Source organism: Quercus robur, chromosome 12, assembly GCF_932294415.1.
Source record: "Quercus robur chromosome 12, dhQueRobu3.1, whole genome shotgun sequence".
Lineage (NCBI taxonomy): Eukaryota > Viridiplantae > Streptophyta > Magnoliopsida > Fagales > Fagaceae > Quercus > Quercus robur.
The window spans coordinates 15,801,352-15,824,653 of NC_065545.1; the positions used below are offsets into that span (position 1 = coordinate 15,801,352).

At 34.8% G+C, this 23,302-nt stretch overlaps 3 protein-coding genes across 10 annotated transcripts; 1 reads left to right on the top strand and 2 right to left on the bottom strand.

The window, feature by feature from the left end:
• Positions 1 to 1,478: 1,478 nt before the first annotated feature.
• Positions 1,479 to 10,589, bottom strand: LOC126708805 (signal peptide peptidase). Its single transcript, XM_050408758.1, has 12 exons — positions 10,413 to 10,589; positions 10,114 to 10,239; positions 8,476 to 8,591; positions 8,221 to 8,372; positions 8,031 to 8,116; positions 7,034 to 7,161; positions 5,419 to 5,469; positions 4,486 to 4,572; positions 4,271 to 4,340; positions 3,162 to 3,298; positions 2,973 to 3,050; positions 1,479 to 1,853 (listed from the first exon to the last, which is right to left on the bottom strand). The coding sequence occupies exons 2-12, from the start codon at positions 10,151 to 10,153 to the stop codon at positions 1,767 to 1,769; spliced, it is 1,032 nt and encodes a 343-aa protein (XP_050264715.1). The 5' UTR covers positions 10,154 to 10,239; positions 10,413 to 10,589; the 3' UTR covers positions 1,479 to 1,766.
• Positions 10,590 to 12,311: 1,722 nt separating this feature from the next.
• On the top strand, positions 12,312 to 14,714 carry LOC126709796 (rhomboid-like protein 11, chloroplastic). The gene is made up of 7 exons (XM_050410137.1): positions 12,312 to 12,671; positions 13,094 to 13,218; positions 13,459 to 13,544; positions 13,649 to 13,689; positions 13,790 to 13,956; positions 14,043 to 14,105; positions 14,436 to 14,714. Exons 1-7 carry the CDS (start codon positions 12,428 to 12,430, stop codon positions 14,634 to 14,636), a joined length of 927 nt encoding a protein of 308 aa, XP_050266094.1. The 5' UTR covers positions 12,312 to 12,427; the 3' UTR covers positions 14,637 to 14,714.
• A 1,688-nt stretch (positions 14,715 to 16,402) lies between these two features.
• LOC126710055 (pentatricopeptide repeat-containing protein At5g25630) lies at positions 16,403 to 22,273 on the bottom strand. Of its 8 annotated transcripts, none has more exons than XM_050410439.1 (5): positions 22,057 to 22,273; positions 21,545 to 21,655; positions 20,434 to 20,657; positions 18,869 to 19,780; positions 16,403 to 17,506 (listed from the first exon to the last, which is right to left on the bottom strand). In XM_050410439.1, exons 3-5 carry the CDS (start codon positions 20,536 to 20,538, stop codon positions 16,610 to 16,612), a joined length of 1,914 nt encoding a protein of 637 aa, XP_050266396.1. In that variant the 5' UTR covers positions 20,539 to 20,657; positions 21,545 to 21,655; positions 22,057 to 22,273; the 3' UTR covers positions 16,403 to 16,609. The 8 variants fall into 8 exon arrangements, with proteins under 8 accessions (XP_050266396.1, XP_050266393.1, XP_050266392.1 ...); XM_050410436.1 differs by having other exon boundaries at positions 20,434 to 20,671; XM_050410435.1 differs by having other exon boundaries at positions 20,434 to 20,671; positions 21,545 to 21,673.
• Positions 22,274 to 23,302: the final 1,029 nt, after the last annotated feature.

The following is a 23,302-nucleotide window of genomic DNA, read 5'->3' on the forward strand; positions in this document are numbered from 1 at the left end:
TTTTTTTTATCATTTTTTATTATTTTCTTCATTGCCTCTCTATCCCTCTTAGACCCAACCACCATCATATTGGCAAACCACTCAAGATCAAACCAACCCAAGATTAGAAACCATTCAAGATTAAACCAACCCAAGATCATAAATCCATTTAGGCTGAAACCCACTCAATCCGAAAGCCAAATCATCACCCACCCAACCCGAAACCCACTGATCAAACAATGAGAAATCAGTGAGTTGATCGGCGGCGATTTGATCAGGCTTCGTGCGGCAGTGGTTTGATGTTGATCAACAACAGTGGTTTGATCTTGATTAGCGGCAATGGTTTGATCTTGATCAAATGAGAAAAACGGAGAGTGAGGAAAGAGTGATCGACGGTGATTTGATCAGGCAGTGTGTGGTTTGATGTTGATCGACAGCAGTGGTGTGATGTTGATCAGACGAGTTCTTCGTGCGGCAGTGGTGTGATGTTGATCACGAAGAGTGAGGCGAGAGGGTGAGTGAGGTGAGAGCAATAGAGACAAAGCAAGAGAAAAAATTACTAAAATATTTATGCAAATGCTATAGTAACCGTGCATATATTGTACATAAATGTACAATTTTACACCCATTGATATGGGTGTTTTTTTGACCAAAATGTGTAAAAAGAATACCTTTTCCTATTTTGCAAAACTTTCTACCAGTTGACAATTTGAAACGATCACTCACAAATCACAAATATAGTAACCTGATTAGCTGGTTGCAGCCTTGCAGGTTTCACTTTCACAGATTCCAAACTGCTCCTTCACAAATAATTTGGGTGTAATTATGACATTCAAAATCACACATACTTCTTTTTCTTTGTATTGCCTTGAGTCCTAGACCAAAATGAGTTGATCGCGGTAAAAGAAAGTGTGAAGTTTTGTTTGTTTGTTTATTTATTAATATTATTATTATTTTAAATTATTGAGGTTTTTTTTTTTTTTTTTTTTTTTTTTTTTTTTTTTTTTTTTTTGTGAAGATCAATTATATGAAGTGATTATAGAGGTTGAATATCTTTTGTTTAGTTTTTGAATTGATTGATTATGGATTAACATTGATTATTTGACTTTTTATGTTTAGAGGCCTAGAAGCAGAATTTTACTACAATATATTAGAATAGATTATTAAAAATAAATAAAAATTACAGACTGTAAATAGGTCATCGCATTCAACATCTTAAGGTCAATTTTACTTATGTTGTGCAGCCTTTTGTCCTTTGTCCTTCCATCCTTTGTCAGTCTTTTTTTCTTTTTCTTTTTTGTGTAGAATTGCAATTTGCCATGTGCTACACTTTAAACAAATATTAATCCATGAAAACCAAAACCTTTTTCCTTTCACAAAACATATCACCAGAAAGTGTAACTTCATGAAGGCTTAAGAGAAAAAAGAGGGTTGGGAAATAAGATTTAAAAAGAAAAAGAAGTATGCAATAAAAATTGGGTGATGTTAACTCTTAACTCTTAAGACCCCCAAACGGGGCAGTAGAAAAAGATATTATTGAAAAAAAAAACAGTTGTATTGGGCCCCTTAATGAAAGAACTTAAAGAAACGGCTGTATTAGGTTATAAAAGGCTAAAATATTATTTCTTCCTAAAGAACTTAATCCCAAAATCTGTTACAGCGGTGTGAAGTTGAATAAGTTAGCCATGACTAAGCTTTAAATGCGTTTGGGGGCCTCAGAGAAGATAAGAGAAGAGAAGTATTTCTTTCCTTGAGGTGGAAAACTCCAGAGTCCAGGGCTCTGCAACTTATTCCTCCTTCTTGCTAGAATTAGCATCGCTGTCACTACTTTCTTCGGATGAATTAGCAGCCTTAGACTCGTCAAACGCCAACAACTGCATAGTATGACAAAGAAAACAGTACATTAATCAACCAAGTATGGCCATATAACAAAATCAAGATTGACAAGCTTTGCATGGTCAACATGAGCAATTACATATTGTGACTTTCATATTTTAGAAAACCAAACCATTCTAAGCAGTATGATTTCAACTATTCTTTAGGATAACATAATAAACAGCATTCTGTTGGCCATGTTTTGCAACTTAGTAGTAATACTTGAGATTTTGCTAGCGATCTCAACTCATACATTACCATTTACACAGCTAGAAGAAAGGTTGAGAACAACTCTGTTAAATTGATAATGATCTTATTCCCCAAAAAAAGATAATGATCATGTGTTTCTAACGACAATGGTCGCTAAACTTATGACAAAAATATGAAGACAAATTATCAACAATAAAACTGATCATTTTTAAAACCTTGAGCTCTTGTTCTTTAACTATAACTTTGTGACCAAGATCTCTTTCTTCTTCTTTTTTATTTTATTTTTCTTAGTAAGTTACACACGCACTCAACGAGTTTTGAAGAAAGCTGCAACCACACCTTGCATCCATTCTTATGAGGGAAGGAAGTGCCATTTGAGCTAAAAGCTAATTGGCAAGACCAAGACCCCTAATTGTTACCTTCACTAAATTATTGTTTTCAGGCTTGAAGTATACATGAATTTCATTTTTCGTTTCTAAACTTCAAAAGGTTTGTTTTTTGTCCCTAAACTACAAAAATGTAACACTTTCTGTTATTAAACTTTGAAAAGTATCTTTTTTTCATCTCTAAACTATTGAAAAAAAGTTCTTTTTGGTCCCTATTTTTTGCCTCTAGAAAACTCGTTTTTTAGAGAAAAAAACGAACTTTTAAAAATTTAAGGATGAAAAACGAAATTCATGCAAACATTGAGGGATAGAAATAAGAGACTGGCATATCGTTGGCTTAGATCTCTGTTGGCCATGCATAGTTCTTTGTTTGTCACTGGCTATACCACACATAGATTTTGTAGGACAAGTTTCTAATTCTATTTTATGCATATGTACTTATAAAAAATTAATTGAGTAGATTAAAATGAGACAATCTGTGCAGATAGCAGAGACTAATTAATATAAGGGTGATGAACAAACCGGTTTGACTTCACCATTCCATATGCAATGAGCCGCCAAAAATCCAATGACACAAGGTACAATATACAATAGAGCAGGCTGGAAGGTACAGTTAAAAAAAAAACCATCAGAATCAAGCAGTAAAGTGAGGGAACATTCCCAAAAAGTAGAATATAGAGATGAATACAATAAAGAACATGCAATAGTCACCTGTGCAGCCTGGAACCAGTTCATGACAACAATTGTAAGCACCAAACCAACAGAATATCCCAGAAATGCACTCCTAAAGTACTGGCTGTGTTTCCCTCTAGACACATCAAATCGCAAAGCCAATGCTACAAAAATACCTAAGGGGAAAATAAATACAAAACCATGTGTAAGTTTATAAAAAAATGACTTGAATGAGGCACACATTAAACACATTGGCAAGCTATAAACTGAAGAAATTCACATTTAAATGACTGCCCAAAGACTTAACATAACATCTGATACATAGATGAGGTAGCTGTGCCATAGGAGTAATTTTCAGTGCTCATTTTGCTTCCTAAGGGTGAAGATGCGTCCAAACAGTTTTGTTGAACCAGAGAGAACATTGATCACTTGATCAGTTTAATTTGCATCAAAATTTACTAGAACTGCCTTACCATAGTAAAAAGGAAATTTTTTTATTGATTTATTTACCTAAAAGGTAGATATGCTCAACTTCTCACGTTGAAGCGAATGCAGATTGATTCTAGATTATAAATTATAATTAAGGGCAAGAGAATTTTTCAAAAAATCCTCAGATGAAAACAGAGGTTGAAAATTTTCTTCTGGACAACTTCCATCCACCACCCAAAGAATAAATTGAGAGAGAGAGAGAGAGAGCAAAAATAAAGCCAAACTAGGTAATGCAGGGTAGAAATGGGTCCTAGAACACATGCTCTCAAGTGGAAGCTGCTCGCAAATTTTATAAATGTGCCATAAAAAGCATAACAAAGACATTTCTGGCCAGTTCAAACAAAAAGTTCCCCATGTGCCTTGAACATAAAGTCTCAACACAACACTAGAAGTGATGTTAGCTGCAAATGATGCACAAGATTTTGAAAAATTAATCCCAGAAGCAAGGGAAGCTATTCATGTCAAGACAATGCACCACTGGATATAGACAGCATCTGCAGTAATGGTTTTAAAAAAACGTTCAAGGTCTGCAACAGCCATGAATGTATCCCACTTATTTCGCATAATCCAACACTCAAGACCCAAGTGACTTTAGTAACAAAATCACAAACTTCAAACCATACATAACCTTCACAGACCACTTAAAGGCTCAACCTTACCAGGGATTACGATGTCACCAAGTCCAAGCATAGAATATGGTCGAGCAGTATCTGCTGTAGGGAACAAAAGCTGCAGAGAAATTGAATAACATGGTAATTAGAATGATAGGCAGCATCAACTGCAGATATGAAGCAGTGGAACACATGTAGAATTCAAAAGACTAAAAAGAATTTTAATAGGGTACATGTACATTTCAATTAAGTGGATTACTAACCTTAATAGGAGCATCAAAAGATTTTGCAACACTAACCATCACTGGAGTGAAGAAAACCCAGAAAATATCATACACAAAAAGTCCAGCCTGCAATAGATGAGAAAGGGAAAAGTTACATATACACAGAAAGATGATCTGAGCATGGTAATTGCATTTTAAGGTATAGGTATACAACATCTCAACAGTGTCAGACAATCTGCAACAGGAAGCATGTTCTTAATGCATTACATCTGAAAATTCCAAAATATTTCAAGAAGCTAACATTAAATGTATAACTTAAGAGATAGGAAGATTATCAAAAGGGGAAAACTACAGTTAACACATAAACATGAAGCACGACTTGACAATAGTCTAAACAAGTAATGTAAGATTAATTACAGCAAGCTTTAGTTTGTTATCTATCTTATGGATCTGTAACCAAGCTTAGTTCACACTATAAGTCCATGTATTTTCATGCTTCACTTGTTTTTTTATGAGCCTGGAAAAGGGTGACAATACAGGCTTAGTTCATAAGCATGCTGAGCCAAGCCCCTGATGAGCTGCACCAAACAGCTCAGCTAATTGGCAGACCCCTAACAGCAACAGATCTTAGGAACAAGATATTCGCAAAAAAGAACAACCCATAGAGATATTTTTTTGATAATTCGGTACTTAGGGAAAGAGAAGGAAAGGGGGGGGGGGGGGTGTTGTGGGGGGTTTAAACTCTGGACATCTAAGTTGAAAACACCAAAAGGTGAGAATTGAGCTACAAGGCTATTAGCCACAACCCATAGAGATATAAGATATATATGAATACACACACACACACAGTACATGTTTCTTTTTGGTACATTTTGCACCATGGGGGAAAGCACAATATACATTAGACAATGTATAAAGTCAAAGTAACACTAATTAGTAGGAAATAACTAAACCCAAAGTCCCACATCTTACCAAAAGAATGGCGCCAGTCTTGAAAGACCCAAGAGAAAGCATCTCGATTCCCTGCAAATGATAAAAAATGAAATCTATCAAATCATCATACCCAGTCGGTAACTATAATTTACATGAAACAAAAATGGATCTAAAATTGTTCATAACAATATTGACTAAATAAAGCTTCCTATTTGGGTGGTGATCATGCTTGGAATCCTCAGTTAAGCAGTCACCTTAAGCTTGGGAATTGAAGTTTGTGGGTAACTTCTTTGATCTATTGAACTCGAATTCCCTACTAGACTAGAGGAGGATTGAGTACTAGGTTTGACTGAAGGAGGATTGTATAGCTTGAAAACCAGCAAAAGCAGGGAAGTTAGATGTTTGCTCTTATTGAGTTTTGAGAGGTGCCATAAGGGCTAATTCTCCATTGAAAAGTATCTGGAGTGATAAGGTGCCTAGAAAGGTGGCATTCTTTGCAGGGACAACATCATTAGATAGAACTCTAACACTCAATAGTCTACGGAAGCAAAATACGTTGATTACCGATTGACGTTCTATGTGCAAGAGTAACAGGGACTCAGCTAAGCACTTTCTACCTCATTGTATGGAGGCTAGAGATATTTGGTCTTTTGTGTAAACAGCTTTATTTGGAACTTCTTGGGTTATGTTGGAAAGAGAGTTTTTCGACATAGTTTTCATTGCTAAAGATATTTTAAAGCCTGGAATGCGGTTCCTTTATGTGTCTAGTGAACAATTTGGCATGAGTGAAATAGTATAATGTTTGATGGAGGTTAATGGCCAATCCACATGATCAAACAGTTAATACTACAATGTTTGTCTGATTGGATGAAATACTTACTCATTTCCTTTTCTAGCATTTTTAGATAATCCCTGAAGTTCAGGATGTTTTGTGTACTTTATTAATCTCTTTGTTAAATAGCACAAAGAATCCAAAAAAGTATCTCAACGAGATTATTTTCGTACACCAGTTGGAGTTAATGATTGAATATAAAACACACGTGGACATATCAGGATGATGAAGCACCGTGCCATTGTTACAAACCCATATGATACCATTAAATTAAATGCCTTATGTCAATGGGAAAGTGATGAGAAATAATCAAACAAAATGCTTAAAGAGCATCAGTTTCTAAACAAATTATAAAAAGTAGAGCGCATGCCAGATGCTCCCTGAACAGAAGCATGTGCCAGATGCTCCCTCTCTTTTCGGTGATTTATTATTTCCTTTTCAGATATAAATATCATGGCAGGAACTTGATATATGTCTCGCCCAACTATAACTACCTTGATTTGTTCCTAAAGAATACTAGAAGTGTAAATGATGCAAACAAAGCACCAAACAATTACATTGACCAAGCATTATTAGTTACTTGATATCAAGAAATGATGGCGAATTAAGCAGGAGTATAACTAAATTGCTTACAAGTAAAACTCATAGTTATAACATGAAATATAAGACATTATGATACATGAAATTATCCATCATAATTCATAAAATACTACAGGAAATTTTCAAAAAAACTAAAGATTCAAATAAGTAATGGCAAGGTGATTCTTATTGAATAAAGACACTAGCAACACACAGGTTTATTTTAAGAGGATGCTAACAAACCTGAATGCAGAAGGAAAGTCCCAGTATATTGTTAGCTAGCCAATGCTTCTGTGAAGCATACCATGCACAGAAAAAGGTTCCAGGGATTGCAGCAACAATCTGAGACCTTGTGAACTCAACGTCCAAAGCTGTGTAAGAAAGGTGAAGGAAAAATATCATTCTGCATAATACAAGCAAGATAAAGTCAACCGGATCAAATGAAAACTCAGCAGAGTGGAAGACCAATAAGAATGCTTTAACATCATGACAGACATCAAAGAGGATAAATTATCATGCACTAGACCAAGATTGGCATATAGAAGCTAAAACACTGACTTATAAAAAAAGATGTTAAAACACAGTGTCCAAAGAAGAAGCTGTTTAGACACTAACTAATTGAGCACATACGACAAGGGGCATTAATGAAACTATGTAATAAACAAAACATAGCACACACACACAGACAGTATCTCTCTCTGTGTCCCTCTCTTTCTGCCCTCAATTCCTTTCTTATTTCAAGATGCAGAATGACTCCATTATATTCAAAGAGTGCAAAAAAAATATATAGAAAGATTAGCATGGCCCATAGGAATGCATACACAATGTGAAATTCACATAGTATACTTTTTTTTTTTTTTTAAAGAGAAAGTTAAGTAGATGTCAATATACTTTGTCCTTAAATTTATACTCACAAACTTGCCATCCCAGAACAAAGTTCAAAGCCAAACTAAATAAATATTGAGAAGGTAATTGAGAAAACAAATACAATCCATTACCAAACCAAAGAACAGTTATGGCCCAATTAAATCTCTGAACATACTGCAGAATAACAATAATATATAGAGCAGTACCATATTTGCATAGTCTATCAAATATTTACTTAAAAAAGATATTAGCATCAATTTACTAGTGATTTTAAGACTTGTGCAGATATGAAAAAATATGATTGGATTCCAACTATCACAAGAATATTCACAATAACAATTATAAGATAATAAAAACCATGGACAATACATACAACGGAAGTAAGGAAAACGCCAGCTAATAACGTCCTGATTCCAATGCGTCGGTAAATAACGTTTAATAGCAGGTAAAAGTGTTGCCCTGACAAATTAAAAGAGAGACTATGTAAGATAAAGAAGCATACAAGTAGCGGATAATATTTCAATTATTATAAATAATAATAGTCTCATATGGAAGGAACATACGAAAGGGCAACGATCCCAAGCACAAAGAAGTAGCATGTCAAAACGGCATTGACCAAGTCCTTTGATAGAAACTTAAAAAGCAAAAATAGTGATAACAGCATCGCACTCCCAACAAAAGGGAAACGCATGGCATGCTCATTAGACATTGTCTCCTGCATAAATATAACATATTTCACAAAGCTTGATCCGGAGATGTAAAAAAACAAATGTTGTGTAAGATGTCAAGATGATGAATATTAGTGCTAAAGTACTTACAGAAGGTGGAGTTGGCTTGACAGATCTGTAGCAACCCACAAAAACTGTGAGGGACGCAGTCAAAATAACATTTAAGTTTGGATCTACCTTCATAACAAGTGGTGCTAAAGTTAAACCTGCATTAAGAAAACAGCATATAAGTTGCATAAGGTCAAGTTCCATAATTTCCAGGACATTTTTATAAGGCAAATATAAGTACAACTCATGCACCCATACAGGATTGACCCATGCCCAGCCTCCACCCATGTTAATAGAGAGGAGATTCCATTTGGTCTAAAAACCACAGGCTCGACTATCTCAAGGACATGAGAAATACACTACAGAGTTTTTAACAAAATAAAAATTTTGCAGCAGCATCTCAGGGACAATGGGCTACAACATAGAGTCATTTGAAACACACATAACCAATTTCAGAATACCTGTTGCACTTTACTCAAAAAAAAAAAAAAAAAAAAACATAGGAGGTTTTCAGAAGTTTCTTGAAAGATTAATGCCTACCAAATACTACCAAAACAGCCACCCAGGAAGTGAATGCAGAAACAGATAGCTTCACCACTATTTTTGAACACACATTTGCAATTTTTTTAATTAGTAAGATAAACACACAAGTCACTGGGTTTCAAACCCAAGACCTCACCCTTCATCCCATTATTGTGGGAAGAGGTGGTGTCATTTGAGCTAGAACTCACTGGCACAAATTTTCTTGGGTTTTCTTTTTCACCATACCAAAACTAAGGGTCTAAGAGGGTAAACTCACAAAGACAAGTGGAAGAAAAAACCTAACAAGCAAATTAATCACTCATCCAGACAAATATATAGTAAACATATAAACGAACAAGCAAGGTTATACAAACATGAAGACAGAATTCTGTATAATATTCAATTTTGTAAGACAGCCACTTTATCTAAAAGTGGACAAAGCAGCCCAGAGCCATGAATTAAATAAAACTTAACAAACAGCCAAAAATATAAATTGATTGCATGTATAAAATAATCTAGACCAGGGTAAAAATTTCAATTGCTGAATTTTTTTTTCTTAATAAATATTGGTTTCAATTGGTGATATTATAAGGAAAAAACAAAAAGAAAATTGGTAAATTTATGCACACTAATGGTCCGTTTGGATTGAGGGGGAAGTAGGGTAGAGTAGAGTAGATTTAATACAAAATTAACTTATTTTTAGCCAACTCTACTCTACTCCCCTCCTTCCCCCTCCATCCAAACAGGCCATAAATGCAAGACTTCGAAGGTCCACTTAACAAAAGGTGTTGCTTTGACGTAATTCATGGAAATGACAAAAAGTCATAGCTGAACCACCATAGCTGAGCTTCAAATTTCTTTTTTTTATTTGAAATTCAAGCCAGTGTATGCATGTTCTTAAACATAAACCCAATTTTAACAACAACGCAATACCCATTTTCTTATGAAAAGAAAAGTATTCAATCCAAGAACCACAAGAATTTTCAATCTTTACCCAATAAACAATCAGCCTCAAGAACCTAAATTCCATTGCAGTTTGAACAATACCATAAAGTCTCACTCTTTAAATAAAAGCAATTGATAATTACACACAAAACCGAATCTCAGCAATAACACACCAAAAAAAAAAAAAAACAGAACAAGTAAAAAAAAACCAACCTGCTAAAGCTACATTCGCAATTCGCTCAACGCTTTTCATCGTTATCTTATTCTAAAATCGAAAAATTTGACTAAAATTTCCGATCAGATTAAAAAACCAAAACCTTTCCTCTGCGATCACAAAACCTACAAAAAACAAATCAAATCGAAACGCCTTAGAATTACAAAGATTCATCTGAATTGCGCTCGAAAACCTAATTGAATTTCGCTTTCGCATCAAAGAAACCTAAATTTCAATATCTGAAACAAAAAATAACATAAAATGTCGAAATTGAAATGAGATTAGAAAATGGCCGTACTGTTTCGTCGTCGTCGGCGGCTCAGATATCTTCTAGCGTCTTGATTTTTTCTCGCAGATCGGAGAGACCACCGAGGAGAGAGAGAAAGAGAGAGAGAGAGAGAGATTCAGATTTTGATGAAATGAAACGAAGAGATTAGGGTTTTACCAAAGAAGGAAACGGAAATTTGAGCATGTTAAAAGAGCTGGTTAAACAGTTGGGGGATTTAGATTAACGACGAGTGGACATGTCGGTTACGTAGAATTTGGTGACAGCCAATTAGAATTGTAATTTTGTGAAAAGTTGGAAAATTTTGAATTGAGATTCAATACGTGGCGAAATTCTATTGGTTTTAGTGACGAGCATAGTGTGGTGAACGTGCTGTGAGCATAGTATTTTTGGTAGTAAGTAGTAGTAGTAAATATATATATATATGTATATATAAATATATATTTTTTTATAGATAAAGTAGTAAGTATTTTTTTTTTTTTTTTTTGGATAATGGATTAATGGGTAAAATATGGGAATGTGTCATAGACGCGAGATTTGGCTCCCTTTTAAGAGATCCACGTAATGGGAGGTCTATTGTCCAATCAAATTTAACCACGTCAGACTTTAAAATACACTTCTCCAAGTCTTACCGTGCTCGTGGCGTCTAAAATGAACGAATTTGCAAAAGTTTGTGCAGTGCAGTGCACATCCTCCTTATCCTGTTATCCATAGATTAAGAAAGAATCTTTTATCGGAAAAAAATAATAATAATAAAGAATCTTAAATTATTTTTTAATGTGTTCAAAACGAAATTGTTTTAACATAGATTTATTTTAGAAGTTGTTTCAACTTTCAACATAGAATTTTTTTTTAACTGTTTCAACATAGATTTGAATTTAGTTGGAATTGTCTAATAATTATAACATATAGTCTCTTGTCCCATCTGATTTAAGGCAAAAATATAATTTTATTCATGTTATTTTATAATTTGTGTTTTAAAAACATGATTTCATATTTATATATCTCTAATACAAAATCTCAATAATATTGTGTCTTAAAACACAATTTCAATTCATACAGAAGTTTGGATATAGGCATCCACCTTTAAGGAAAAAAGAAATACAATTTCATTCATGTTATACAAAAATCATGTCTTAGAAACACTATTTCAATTTAACATCAAAACTTAAATAGTGTAATATTGTGAATGCTTAGGGGAAAATGATGGTGAAGTTGAAAGATTGTTTCATCGTATCAATATAGATTTTCTCGTTCAATTTCCCTTTAAAAAAAACCAAGAACACCCAAAATTCAATTGTCCATTTTCAATTTTCCCATTGCATTCTCTTAAGCTAGAAGCTCGACTAGACCATAATAGTCCATCTTTTTAAAAGCTCAATTGGACCCTTGGGAGAAGGAGACGGTTGTGTCTTTGGCTAAGCCAACCTCTTCCATTATAACTAGAGCCTACCCGTGTTCTTCAAGAACATAGCTAACCTCCATTACCCATATGCTCTTCAAGTGTTAGGTCATTTGATTGGCTTATTTCTAGATAATATGAAAAATGCTTACTTAGCTAATTGTATCATATTTTACTATCTTATTTAGCCATGTGGCCTTTGTGTGTACCCATGTGTATATTTCCGTGTGTGAATAGACACCACTCATGTCAAAATAGAGTAATGTTATGTATACATAAAAATGCATAATTTTGTGCCACAACTTGTCATGTGATGAGTTGTGATTGATGAATGTGTGATGGTGGGCCATGTGAGGATATACTTTCACCGCCCACAACTCACAACGTGATGAGTTATTGCACAAAATTATTCATTTTTATGTGCTCCTAGCATTACTAGTAAAAAAAAACTCGGAGGATGCCTTCTTGTTAAAGTCAGGACGTGGAGTGAGATGGGCATTCTTGAGGTGGAGAAGAGTTCTACGTTTACCGAGACCTACACGCGTGTTTGTCTGTACTCTCTATATATAAAACGAGACTTGTCTACGGTTAAGACTTCTCACAGTTCCCTCCAAAATCCACAACAATGGGACAGTTACAGTTTCAGCAACTCCCACTCCGAACTCTCGGCCTCGGACCCTATAATTCTTATTCATGTAAACTCATGCCCTTGGCTTCTTTTCCTCGTCCAACCAAATCTCCAACCTTTGCTTCTCATCCTCTCTCTTACACTCATCAAACTCTCACCAAACCCAATCAAATCCTTCATTTTCACCCTCTCTCCTCTGCCGCTCCATCTCGCAGCTTACTATGTAAGATGAATGGATCAGGTAAATCCCCTCCCCTCTTATTGAAATAATTTCATTTACTGCTTTTGCTTCTCTTAGGACTTTTTACAAACACTTGGTGTGGTGGGTATTTTAAGTACTTAATTTTAAGTATGAAAAGTTAGTAAGTGCTTATTGTGATACATAATTGAAGTATACTTTTTTCTTCCAAAGCATATTTGGGGTATTTTTCTTCCTTTTGATGAAAACTTGAAAGCAAAAAAGCGATTTGTAAGTTCTAACCGAAGGTCCAAAGTTTATGATGTGATATTTATGAATTTGTTAATGGGGGGAATTTAGAGCTTCACCTTAATGCTCGTGGGGATTGTGGTTTTTGTCATTGCCTTCCTGCTGGATTTAAGTTCATGCAGTTTCATATGTAGGGAATAGAACTGTTTAAGCAACCTTGTAATTATGTTTGTTAGATATGATATCACAGCTGGAACTCGGGAAGCCAGAGGAGAGACGAAAGCCTGAGAAACAAGTAAACGGGATATTCTGGATCATACTTCTTAATATTGGAATATATGTGGCAGATCACTTGTTTCAGGTACTGATTTCTTCTGGCTTCTAGCCATGGATTTATTTGTATTTTTAGCAGATTTGTTAAATTTTGGTACGTTTGGAGGCTGTTTCTTCAACTCTTGTAGGATGTTATGATACCAAATGGATATACTTATGACCTCAGGGGAAATTTTTTTTACATCTGTTTTAGTTCTATGATTCATTGCTAGTTTTCTTGTATAATATAATTCAGACAGTCAATCTGACACAAAATTTTTTTTGCTAGGTTCGTGGCATTAGAAGTCTATATTTGTACCACAATTGGCCTGCTTGGTATCAGTTCGTGACCGCAACGTTTTGTCATGCCAATTGGTGAGAACTATATGTTTTTGAAGGTTGCATGAAAGACAGATTTTGCCTATTGTCCTGTCCTCTTACTTTAGCCCTTTTACTCTATTGCCATGTGTCATTTTCAGGAATCATCTTTCGAGCAACCTTTTCTTCTTGTATATTTTTGGTGAGGGTCTTAATTACTCTTTTTTCTAGTTAGTGATTGTTGACAAGGGTGCTCTAGAATGATAAATCAAAATTTGACAGTCACGTATTTCCTCAAATAGGAAAGCTCGTTGAAGAAGAGGAAGGGAATTTTGCATTGTGGCTTTCTTATATTCTTACGGGTGTTGGAGCAAACCTTGTCTCTTGGCTAATTCTACCAAGGAATACAGTATCTGTTGGGGCATCTGGTGCTGTTTTTGGGTTATTTACAATAAGTGTCCTTGTAAAGGTATTCCAAATTGTATGATTTGTAAACCACATCATGAAATTAAATTAATTCACATATAGTCTTCAACCATCTTATGCTTGCTGTAGATGTCCTGGGACTGGAGGAAGATCCTTGAGGTGCTTATATTGGGCCAATTTGTTATAGAAAAGGTGAGCACTTGTTGTTCTCTTATATAAATTGAAAGGGTAAAATTCATCAGAAAAAGGTGCTCATACTCACTGATTTTGTTCTTATGGAAAGTTGGAGTGGGGGAAAAGCTGTGTTTTACTTTGTGTGTGTTGGTCTGACATGTATACATTTCATTAAGTTTTTGCGGTGGACAAATCCATGTCAATAGTTGTAAATTTGTATTGTATTTTATCAACTAGCTTTGTAAAAATATGTCATCTCTCATGTGATGACGCTGTTTTTCATTTTTTTAGTTTTCTTGGGTACCTAAACCATAATTCTCCTTAATATGCTTTTCTTTGACACAATAGGTTATGGAAGCAGCCCAAGCTTCAACGGCTTTATCAGGCACCTTTCGTGGAGGCAATTCGTTGCAAAGCGTCAACCACATTGCACATCTGTCTGGTGCTCTTGTTGGTGTAGTCCTTGTATGGCTTCTCAGCAGGGTTCCTTCTCAACCTCCTAATGGAGAAGTATCAAATTCGCATAGGAAAAAGGATAGAACTCTATAATTAATTTAAACAATTCTTTTTTGTATGGTGCATTATATTTATATTCAAAGAGTTAATTTCACGATTATATTTGCACTATTCTGTTATTCTTGGTCTTGCGTAAATATTTATGGCCTGATTTTTAATTATTTAACTAAAGAAAATGGAAAATTTCGGATTTTCAAGAAACCTTGAGGAGTCCCATAAATGTGCATAGCGCGCAACTTGGATGTAGAGGTTATTGTCACTAAAGAATGTCTCAGAGAATTCTGAAGAAGCAGTTCGGTGCATGGCATTCTCAGAGAACAATTCCCAAGTAATGTCTGCCTGCATATGGGGGAAAAGTTTCATTGGTAGCAGTACCATTCAAATGCGTATTAGAATGGCTTCTGAAATCACCATTCACCAGCAGGCAGCAGCTTTTATAGTATCCACAATAAGACATCTAAATATTCTTACACTCTTTGAATAATCTTGTAGAGGACTCTTACCTTCTTTTCCTTTTTTTTTTTTTTTTTCTTTTTTTTTTTTTTATTTTTTACAAGATAGAATTTTACTCTAACCTAATCTAAGTGTATATATATGTGTGAGTCTCCATTCTGGAGACTTGAACACCGGTCCTTACCCCCCACACCTCACAAACACTTATACTTGTGGAGTGACCATCACACCTGTGCGGTGGTGACTCTACCAAAATTTTGATATGGAAACTTTTGAGAACATACTAAAGTGTATATATATGTGTGAGTCTCCCTTCTGGAGACTTGAACACCAATCCTTACCCCCCACACCTCACAAACATTTATACTTGTGGAGTGACCATCACACCTGTGTGGTGGTGATTCTACCAAAATTTTGATATGGAAACTTTTGAGAACATACTAAAGAGCTCATTTATTGAATTTCCGTTTTTCCACCCTTATTAAAGAGTTTAATGGACGTTTCCTCTCTCTCTCCACAGAAATTGTTATTTATTAATCATTTAATGCTAGCCATTACTTATATGATAAGAACATTCATATTAGTCTCTACAAGGTTTTAGCCAAACTAACCTAAAAAACTTATATGTTGCTATTTTAACAAATAGACACTTACATCAGCCTTAATATTTTTTTCTCTATCCATATAAATATTATTTTTCTCTCTCCTATCTCTACTCAATTTTTGGCCAAAAAACACAACACCGGGTTGCACTAACCAGCCCAAACCACTGCCCACACTAGCCACCACAAACCACCCCAAAGAGCCACCTACCACCCAAACTGCCACCCACACAAACCATTACAAACCAAAATCTCCTCAACCACCTGGAATGAAAATTTTCTTCACATTTATCATTTTTCCTGAGAATATAAGATAGAAAAAAAAAAAAAAAAAAAAAAACAATTGACCTATTAAATCCACAATCATTGACACAAAGTGGTGGCTGTGATGATCTTTAAATATCCAATTGCCCTCCTATTTCTGGTAATCTCCACATACCCATTTTGTAAAATCCATCATCATTAATTTGCGCTGGTCCACCACATCTAACCCTAAAAGCAAACTAACAAGAACTTCTAAACTAGTATGGATATAAAAGCTCTATGGTCAATGTTCTACTAGTCATTCCTTATTGGCTTTGATGAATGGCAAACTGGTTGAAACTTGAAAGAATAATGCTCCACGGCCAAGTGCTGGATACTCATATTTCAAGAGAGAGGGAGCAAGTATTTTATTCTTTAATTGAAGAGAGAGAGAGAGAGAGAGAGAGAGAGAGAGAGAGAGAGCAGAACATTTTACAAGAATGAGCATAAAAGTTTCATGAACATTTGATGGGTTGTAAAAAAAAAATACATGTTAATTTATATTGACTTTGCATATTCGGCAGTGCTCAATCAAAATGAAATGAAGCAGCTTTCTTAGCTATTGACAACATTTATAAGTTGAATTTCTCTGGGAAGGCTTCGTGGATGCAAATACATCAACAAGCATAATTGATTTCTGTATTTCCTTCAGTTCAAGAATCCAACCGTACATGAAAGTGCAAGCGGAGCATACATTCCAAGCTGCCCTTGTGACTGTTTCCGGCATATGATTGGTGATCTATCCCCAAATTTACAAGTATGAGTAAGATACACAGTTTTAGTAGCAAGGCATGAACTCTCTAATGAAAAATCACCATCTCTTAACACCATTCGACTTTTTTTAGTTGCTGCAGCTGATCCTTTTTGATCACTGGTAAATATTGCTGGTATCTGTAACAAATTGGAATAAGAGGCGCCAGTAGGCTGCCTCTGGTAAATTTTCTCTAAGCTCTCCTCTTGCATCTCTTCTTCTGTTGGTATTAGATGTGTCATTCCCTTACCTTTCATAGTACCCAGTATCCGATTTGCCTCTTTTGTTAACCCAGTGGCTCGCCAAGCTTCTGCAACAAGCAAGATAGTGGATTTCTCTGGCTGAATGCCAAATTCTTTCATAATCTGGAGCATTTCTTCTGCTTTCCATGGCTGCTTTGCTTCTCCATATCCCCAAATCAGGGTCTCAAATGTCTTCAGATTGGGAGAAACCTTGTATTCACACATCTCATTGAAAACCTTGATTGCGTGATCCATTTTGCCAGAACTGCACCAACCACTGATGATAGTTGTGAAAATCACAACATTTGGACGGACTCCAGATTTAATCATTGCTGTCAATAGTTCTTTGGCTTTCTCTGGTTCTTGTGCACGCACATATCCTTTAGCAAGAATGCTGTAGGCATGTGCATCAGGTTCTATTCCAGCCTTCATCATGTCATCAAAGATTTCCCTGCACTTCTCCATGAACCCTGCTGTGCTCCATGCATTCATGATGGTACTATATGTTATCACATCTGGTTTGACCCCAAATTCAGCCATCAATGTCATAACCTGCATATTAATGCTTCCCATGCATTATACTATTACTGGCAGGTGAGATTTTCTCTCTTTTATTTTTTTTGGGGGATGGGGGTGAATCTTAGTATGTAACGTACCAAATATTAACTTCTTTCCCTACCAAATACAGAATCAATTAAAAGGATACTAGATAGAGAAGAAAAGAAATGCTCTTAATCATGCAAACTAATGTACTAAGAACATGTCAACAGAGCAACAACTTGCAAATTGCAATGAACTCAGGAAAGCAGTACTGGACAGTTTAACAAGTTCATAAAATTTTCTGTTTGGCTTGGAGGGATGTTAAGTTCTAAAACAAATAGAAGAACTGTTTTGAAAAAAATAATTATACAGATTAACACTGGGATTAAGTGAAAATGCCCAAATAATACCACCTCTGAGTTCTCAAGGTTACCATATAAGTTGTACTGAATGAGTTATGATGCTGGTGATTTTATAAATAGCCTTTCCATATACCACCCATTTGATCACATGTAAGTATTTAAAAACCTTAGGCATATCATAATATAATATTATATTATATAATGAAGGGAGGGGGTGGGGGGAAGAAAATCAACCAATTGGGAAAAAAAAATATATATATATATATATATATATTAAATATTGTGAATTTCTTCATAAAGCAAAAGAAGAAGATGAAAAGATGAAACCAACTGATTAAAGAAACCACTGGGGCCATTGTATTCTGTTTCTAATGATTTTAGTTAGATGGCTAACCAAAACCAAAGAAAAAAACATATATGGGGACTTTTCTTTCTTTGTTTTTTTATTAAGAGAGAGAGAGAGAGAGAGAGCACGAGCTTCTAGCCAAGTGGACCCATTGCCTTTATTTTCCAGTGAATTTAGTTAGATGGGCAGCCACAACCCCCCCTCCCCCCAAAAAAAACACAACATAATCAATTTGAATGCTTGCTAATGAAAAAAAGATAAGCGTGGGGGCATATTACCTGATGCACTAGTACTTTTCTAAAAAAAACATAGGATTTTTGTCCAAAAAAAAGTTTTGAACTTTCATATATAGTATAGATTTATGTCACTACATCAATCAGAATTTGATTTGTATATATAGTGGGTTTGATGCTAGAGTTGTAAAGCTTATTATCGATTTTTACTTTTAAGGTTGCTGAGATCTTTACTAATCCCGTTAGGATCACTTATAACACATTATATGTGGATTTTGATAATTGTAACAGGAGGACTTAATAGTGAATATATTGAACTGCTAATACGGTTTTGGCTAAACAATCAAAACAATATGCCATGCAATAATGAGAAGAATTTGTGGGAAGAAAAAGATAAGAACCAGAAGGCCAGACTATCATAGTTCAAACTCACCTCATCCGCCCCATCTCTGTCCATAATTTCCACAAATCCTTTGATCAATGAGTTAAAAATGACAAGGTTAGGGTGCACCCCAAGATCCTTCATCCTATGCACAAACCTCAAGGCCTCCTTTAATTTACCTTCCTTACAATACCCACTTATGATGATGCCACAAGTTCGCTCATTGGGCTGCACTTTGTTGTTCTGAATCTCTAAAATCATCCTTTCAGCCCGATCTGTCTCTCCATTTTGAGCATAAGCTGTTGATATTGTGTTGTATGTAACTGCATCAGGTTGCATCCCAGAATCTACCATCTTATATACCACATTCCAAGCCTCTGTGGTGTTGTTCTTCTTACACCATGCTCTGACAAGCATATTATAAGTCCTGAGATTGGGCTTTACATTTCCCTCTTGGGACATCAAGTCTAGCAGCTTCAGAGATTCTGTAGGCTTACCGGCAATCCCATAACCTTTAATTAATGTGTTATAAGTGCAAGTAGTGGGTTTTAGTCCATTCTCCTTCATTTTCCAAAAGGTTTCCATGGCTTCCTCTATGTTCCCAGATTCAGAGAAAGCATTTATAACAGCATTAAAAAATATTGAGTCAGGCTTCATTTCATTTTCTTCCACCTGTGAGATAATCAAATGTATGGACTCAAAGCGCTTCTGGATGGTCAAGGCAGCCAAAAGGGTTGTGTACGTTACAAGGGATGGCCTGTGCCCTCCTTCAATCAAACTGTCAAATATGGACTCGACTTCCTGGGGTTTCCCTCTTTCTATCAAAATGTTCATTAACTTTGTTCTTGAGCGCACTGTTCTGCAACTATTTTTGGTCTTGCAGATGATGCAGTAGGGTTGATTTTTTGAATTTGTAGACTTTGATGTCGGATATAATTGATTCTTGTCATTAAGGGAATGCTCCTGATAAGTTAAAGGCTCAAGAAGCATTAATTTTTGGACAACACAAACTTCAAACTTCCATCAAAGCAGCATTCATATAAACTACATATGATTAATACACACAAGTTGGGTCCACAAGGCAAAAATCATTAAGCCTTTACATTTAATAGATCTTTAATTATTCCAAACCAAAGAATCATCATAATTTTACCTTCTTTTTTTTTAAGGGGGGGAGGAGGGGATGAAGGGTTTGATGATGACAAGATAATGTTTTTAACACACAAGTTCTACATTCACTTTTCTATATAGTACTATTTTTCACATACAGTTTACAATAGGCTTGAACTGCTATTCTTGGATTGTTACTTATAGCAGGAAAAGCTACATATAATATTAATTCATTCTTCTTGCGATTCCTTAGAAAACTTTTGTGTATATACCCTGTGTACATAAAGCTCTTCCTCTTCTCAATACTTATTACTTATCCAAAATAAAAAGACTGGTGGAGTAAAAAGGAATATCCAGAGATCGAAACCATGGTAGCTAGACCTTAATCTCAAGTCCCTTAACAATGATACGTTCTCAGACTCAAATTGAGGCCAGTCAAAGTAAACAGCAGAAGAAGTAAAATGACACAGCCCAAATATTCAGAAAAAAGCTATTGTTGAACTTACCTTGATTGGTAATGCTTGAACCCATCCTTTCTTGATAGTGGTAGTCCTCACTTGATGTTTTCTGGTGGTTTTGGAAATAGCCTTCTCATTGCCAGATTCTCCCATATGGTCCTCTTGTCTTTTCCAATTTTAAAGTCTTCAGCTGGAGATAACTTTACAAGGGCACCCACCAAGGCCAAGACTCAAATTTCTATTTCGTTTTCACATTCCTTCGTAGGAAGTTCCTAAAGAAAAATACCTGTAAGTCCCAAGTATTAAATTTATTATGTCTTATAACTGAACCCCAATGAGCCAACCATGTCATCGTGATTGATGCAGGATATAGCCACTAGAGCTTTACCATAAATTTCTTTTTCTTAAGAGAGATATAGAGGAAGGATGCTATTAGCATATGGATTGAAACATTGGAAAGCTGATGGTTATAAATGATTCCAGAGTCTAAACTATATGTCTCGTGATATGAAAAAAACAACGATCAACATGCATTAGACAGATATCTGTAGCTCAACAGTGTATTGGCTCCTGCCAAATTTAATATGCATCTTGTCTTAACAAGGGTCTTCCATCAATTTTATTCCTGCTTAATTAAAGAGAAGGAAAACCAAAGCATGAAATTTCAAACTTCTACAGAAGTAATGAGATTGCTTCCCCAGCCGATACCAAAAGGACAAAACAAACTCACATGATTGCATAAGGGGAAGAAAAAAAATAATTATAAGTGCCCATTCTTGTTCTCAATTTGCAATCCTTAAAATCAATAGTAAAATTTTCATGAAAAATAGTTCTAACAAAAAGGGCTGTCTTTTGTCTCATTTAACTAGTCACATTTTCTAGAATATTGAGAACATCAACAACATAGAGAAAAATTATTGAGATTGACAACCATGAATGTTATTCTGAACATATATTCTACTTTCTATCCATTCACTTCTGTTAAAAAAAGTTTGGAAATAAAACTTAGGCAAGTATTTCATGACAAGTTTCCAAAAGTTAAACGAAAAGAATAGTCTTGAAAATTAAGAACTGGAAATAAACCTCAACATGGGGTTTTCAGAAAACTATTCTCACATAAATAAAGGGTCCTATCATGAATTTAATTATAGGGACTTACTATTTTGTGAGAGCAGGGAGCAAGTACTTAATAATTACTTCGGCTTTTCACCAAATATGTTCTCCATATCTATAGCAAAATTCAACCAAAGGGTCCAAGCATTGTGACAAACTAATCAAAAATCCAAACCTGGGTGTCAGAATTTGCATCATTTCAGCACTGAAACCAATTGCTATAACAAATGAAATTCCACAACTTTATAGATTGTATCAACCATACCCACTATGCATAACAACCAATAAGCCTAACAAAGACTCTACAACATCAAAATCCATCAAAAAAGGAAACTTGAGTTCCAAAACAAGCAAATATCAACATATTTAGCCGAAGAAAAAAGAAGTAAAAACCCAAAGAAATAAATATATTAGTGGTACTGAGCAATTTAATTAGTGCAAGACAGAAACTTTCTTTGTGCAACAGGAGTTAGAACCTAAAGCATCAAAGAGTAAAGAAGTTGTTGATGATTAAAAAGATGCTATGTGAGCGTGGCGTTACTTGCATAGTTGTTGTACCTGTCTGGGCTCAGCTCAGGAACTGTAGACTTGGAAGCAGAGAGAAAAAACAATATGGATTTTGCAATTGTTTGTGGAGTTTATGCTAGTTTATAATGAATGGAGTCCTGTCCCATAATATCCAATGGAAAATATTATCCACAAATATTATCGTAATAGGGGAGAGTGGCTGACAGAAGAAAAATACAGATAAAGGGTGGGGCTGAAAGCATGGCTCTGAAATGTCTCACTGGTTGCTATTTATCCTTTTCTCCGATTTTTATTTTATCGGGGCAGCATAAAATCTCATTGCATCAAATGAGGTATCAATCAACTCACAATAGGTTTAAAGAAAATAAAAATAAATACTAAGACTCCCCACGAGCCAAAATAAAGGGTTTTGTAATCCAAAATTGGCACATCTTAGTGTTTTTAATGGGAATATATAAAATGTGATTTTTCCCTTTATTGTAACCATTAAATTATAAAATTAAAAAAAAAAATTGCCTTTAGGCAGATTATATATCTAAAAAATAAGTGTTGTGGCAATTAAACTAACCATAAATTAGTTTTTGGAAAAATGAGCATAAATAATATAAGTGCGGTTTGTGCTTTGGAGATAAATAGAATATTTTTGAAAAGTTTGGATAGTGCTTAGTATTAATACTTTTTTAATTAATACTTTCTTAAAGCATAAGGTTGAATTTGAAACTACTAATAGAATTATGTAATTTGCTTGTTTTTTATTAATATCTTAATATGATATAGATGTTTCTCAAAAAAAAAAAAATAATATGATATAGATTTTTAATATTTCTAATTATTGAAAAGTAATATAACCCGAGTGTGGGCCTAGTGATTAAGCACTTCACCTACCTCATTATAGCGCTTGGGTTCTGAGGAGTGCGAGACTCATTTATTAGCAATATACTAATTCAAATATATATTAATTAGATTCATCGTACACGCATGCAATGAAACTCTTTTTTATTTACCACCGGGCCTAGTTGTCCAAGTGGTACCCGGTTTCTTAAGTAACCTCAAGCTCGGGGGTTCAATCCCCCGAATAAACAATTACCCAGCCAAAAAAAAAAAAAAAAAACTCTTTTTTATTTTTTATTTTGGGTTTAGTGAGATAATGTTTATAAATAAGATAGAAATAATGTCCTAAGTTTTAAAATATTTGAGCTGATAAAAGTTTGAAAGTCTAAAACTTAGCAACTTAAAAAAAAAATAGTAAATTACTCTTTAAAAAAAAATACAAACA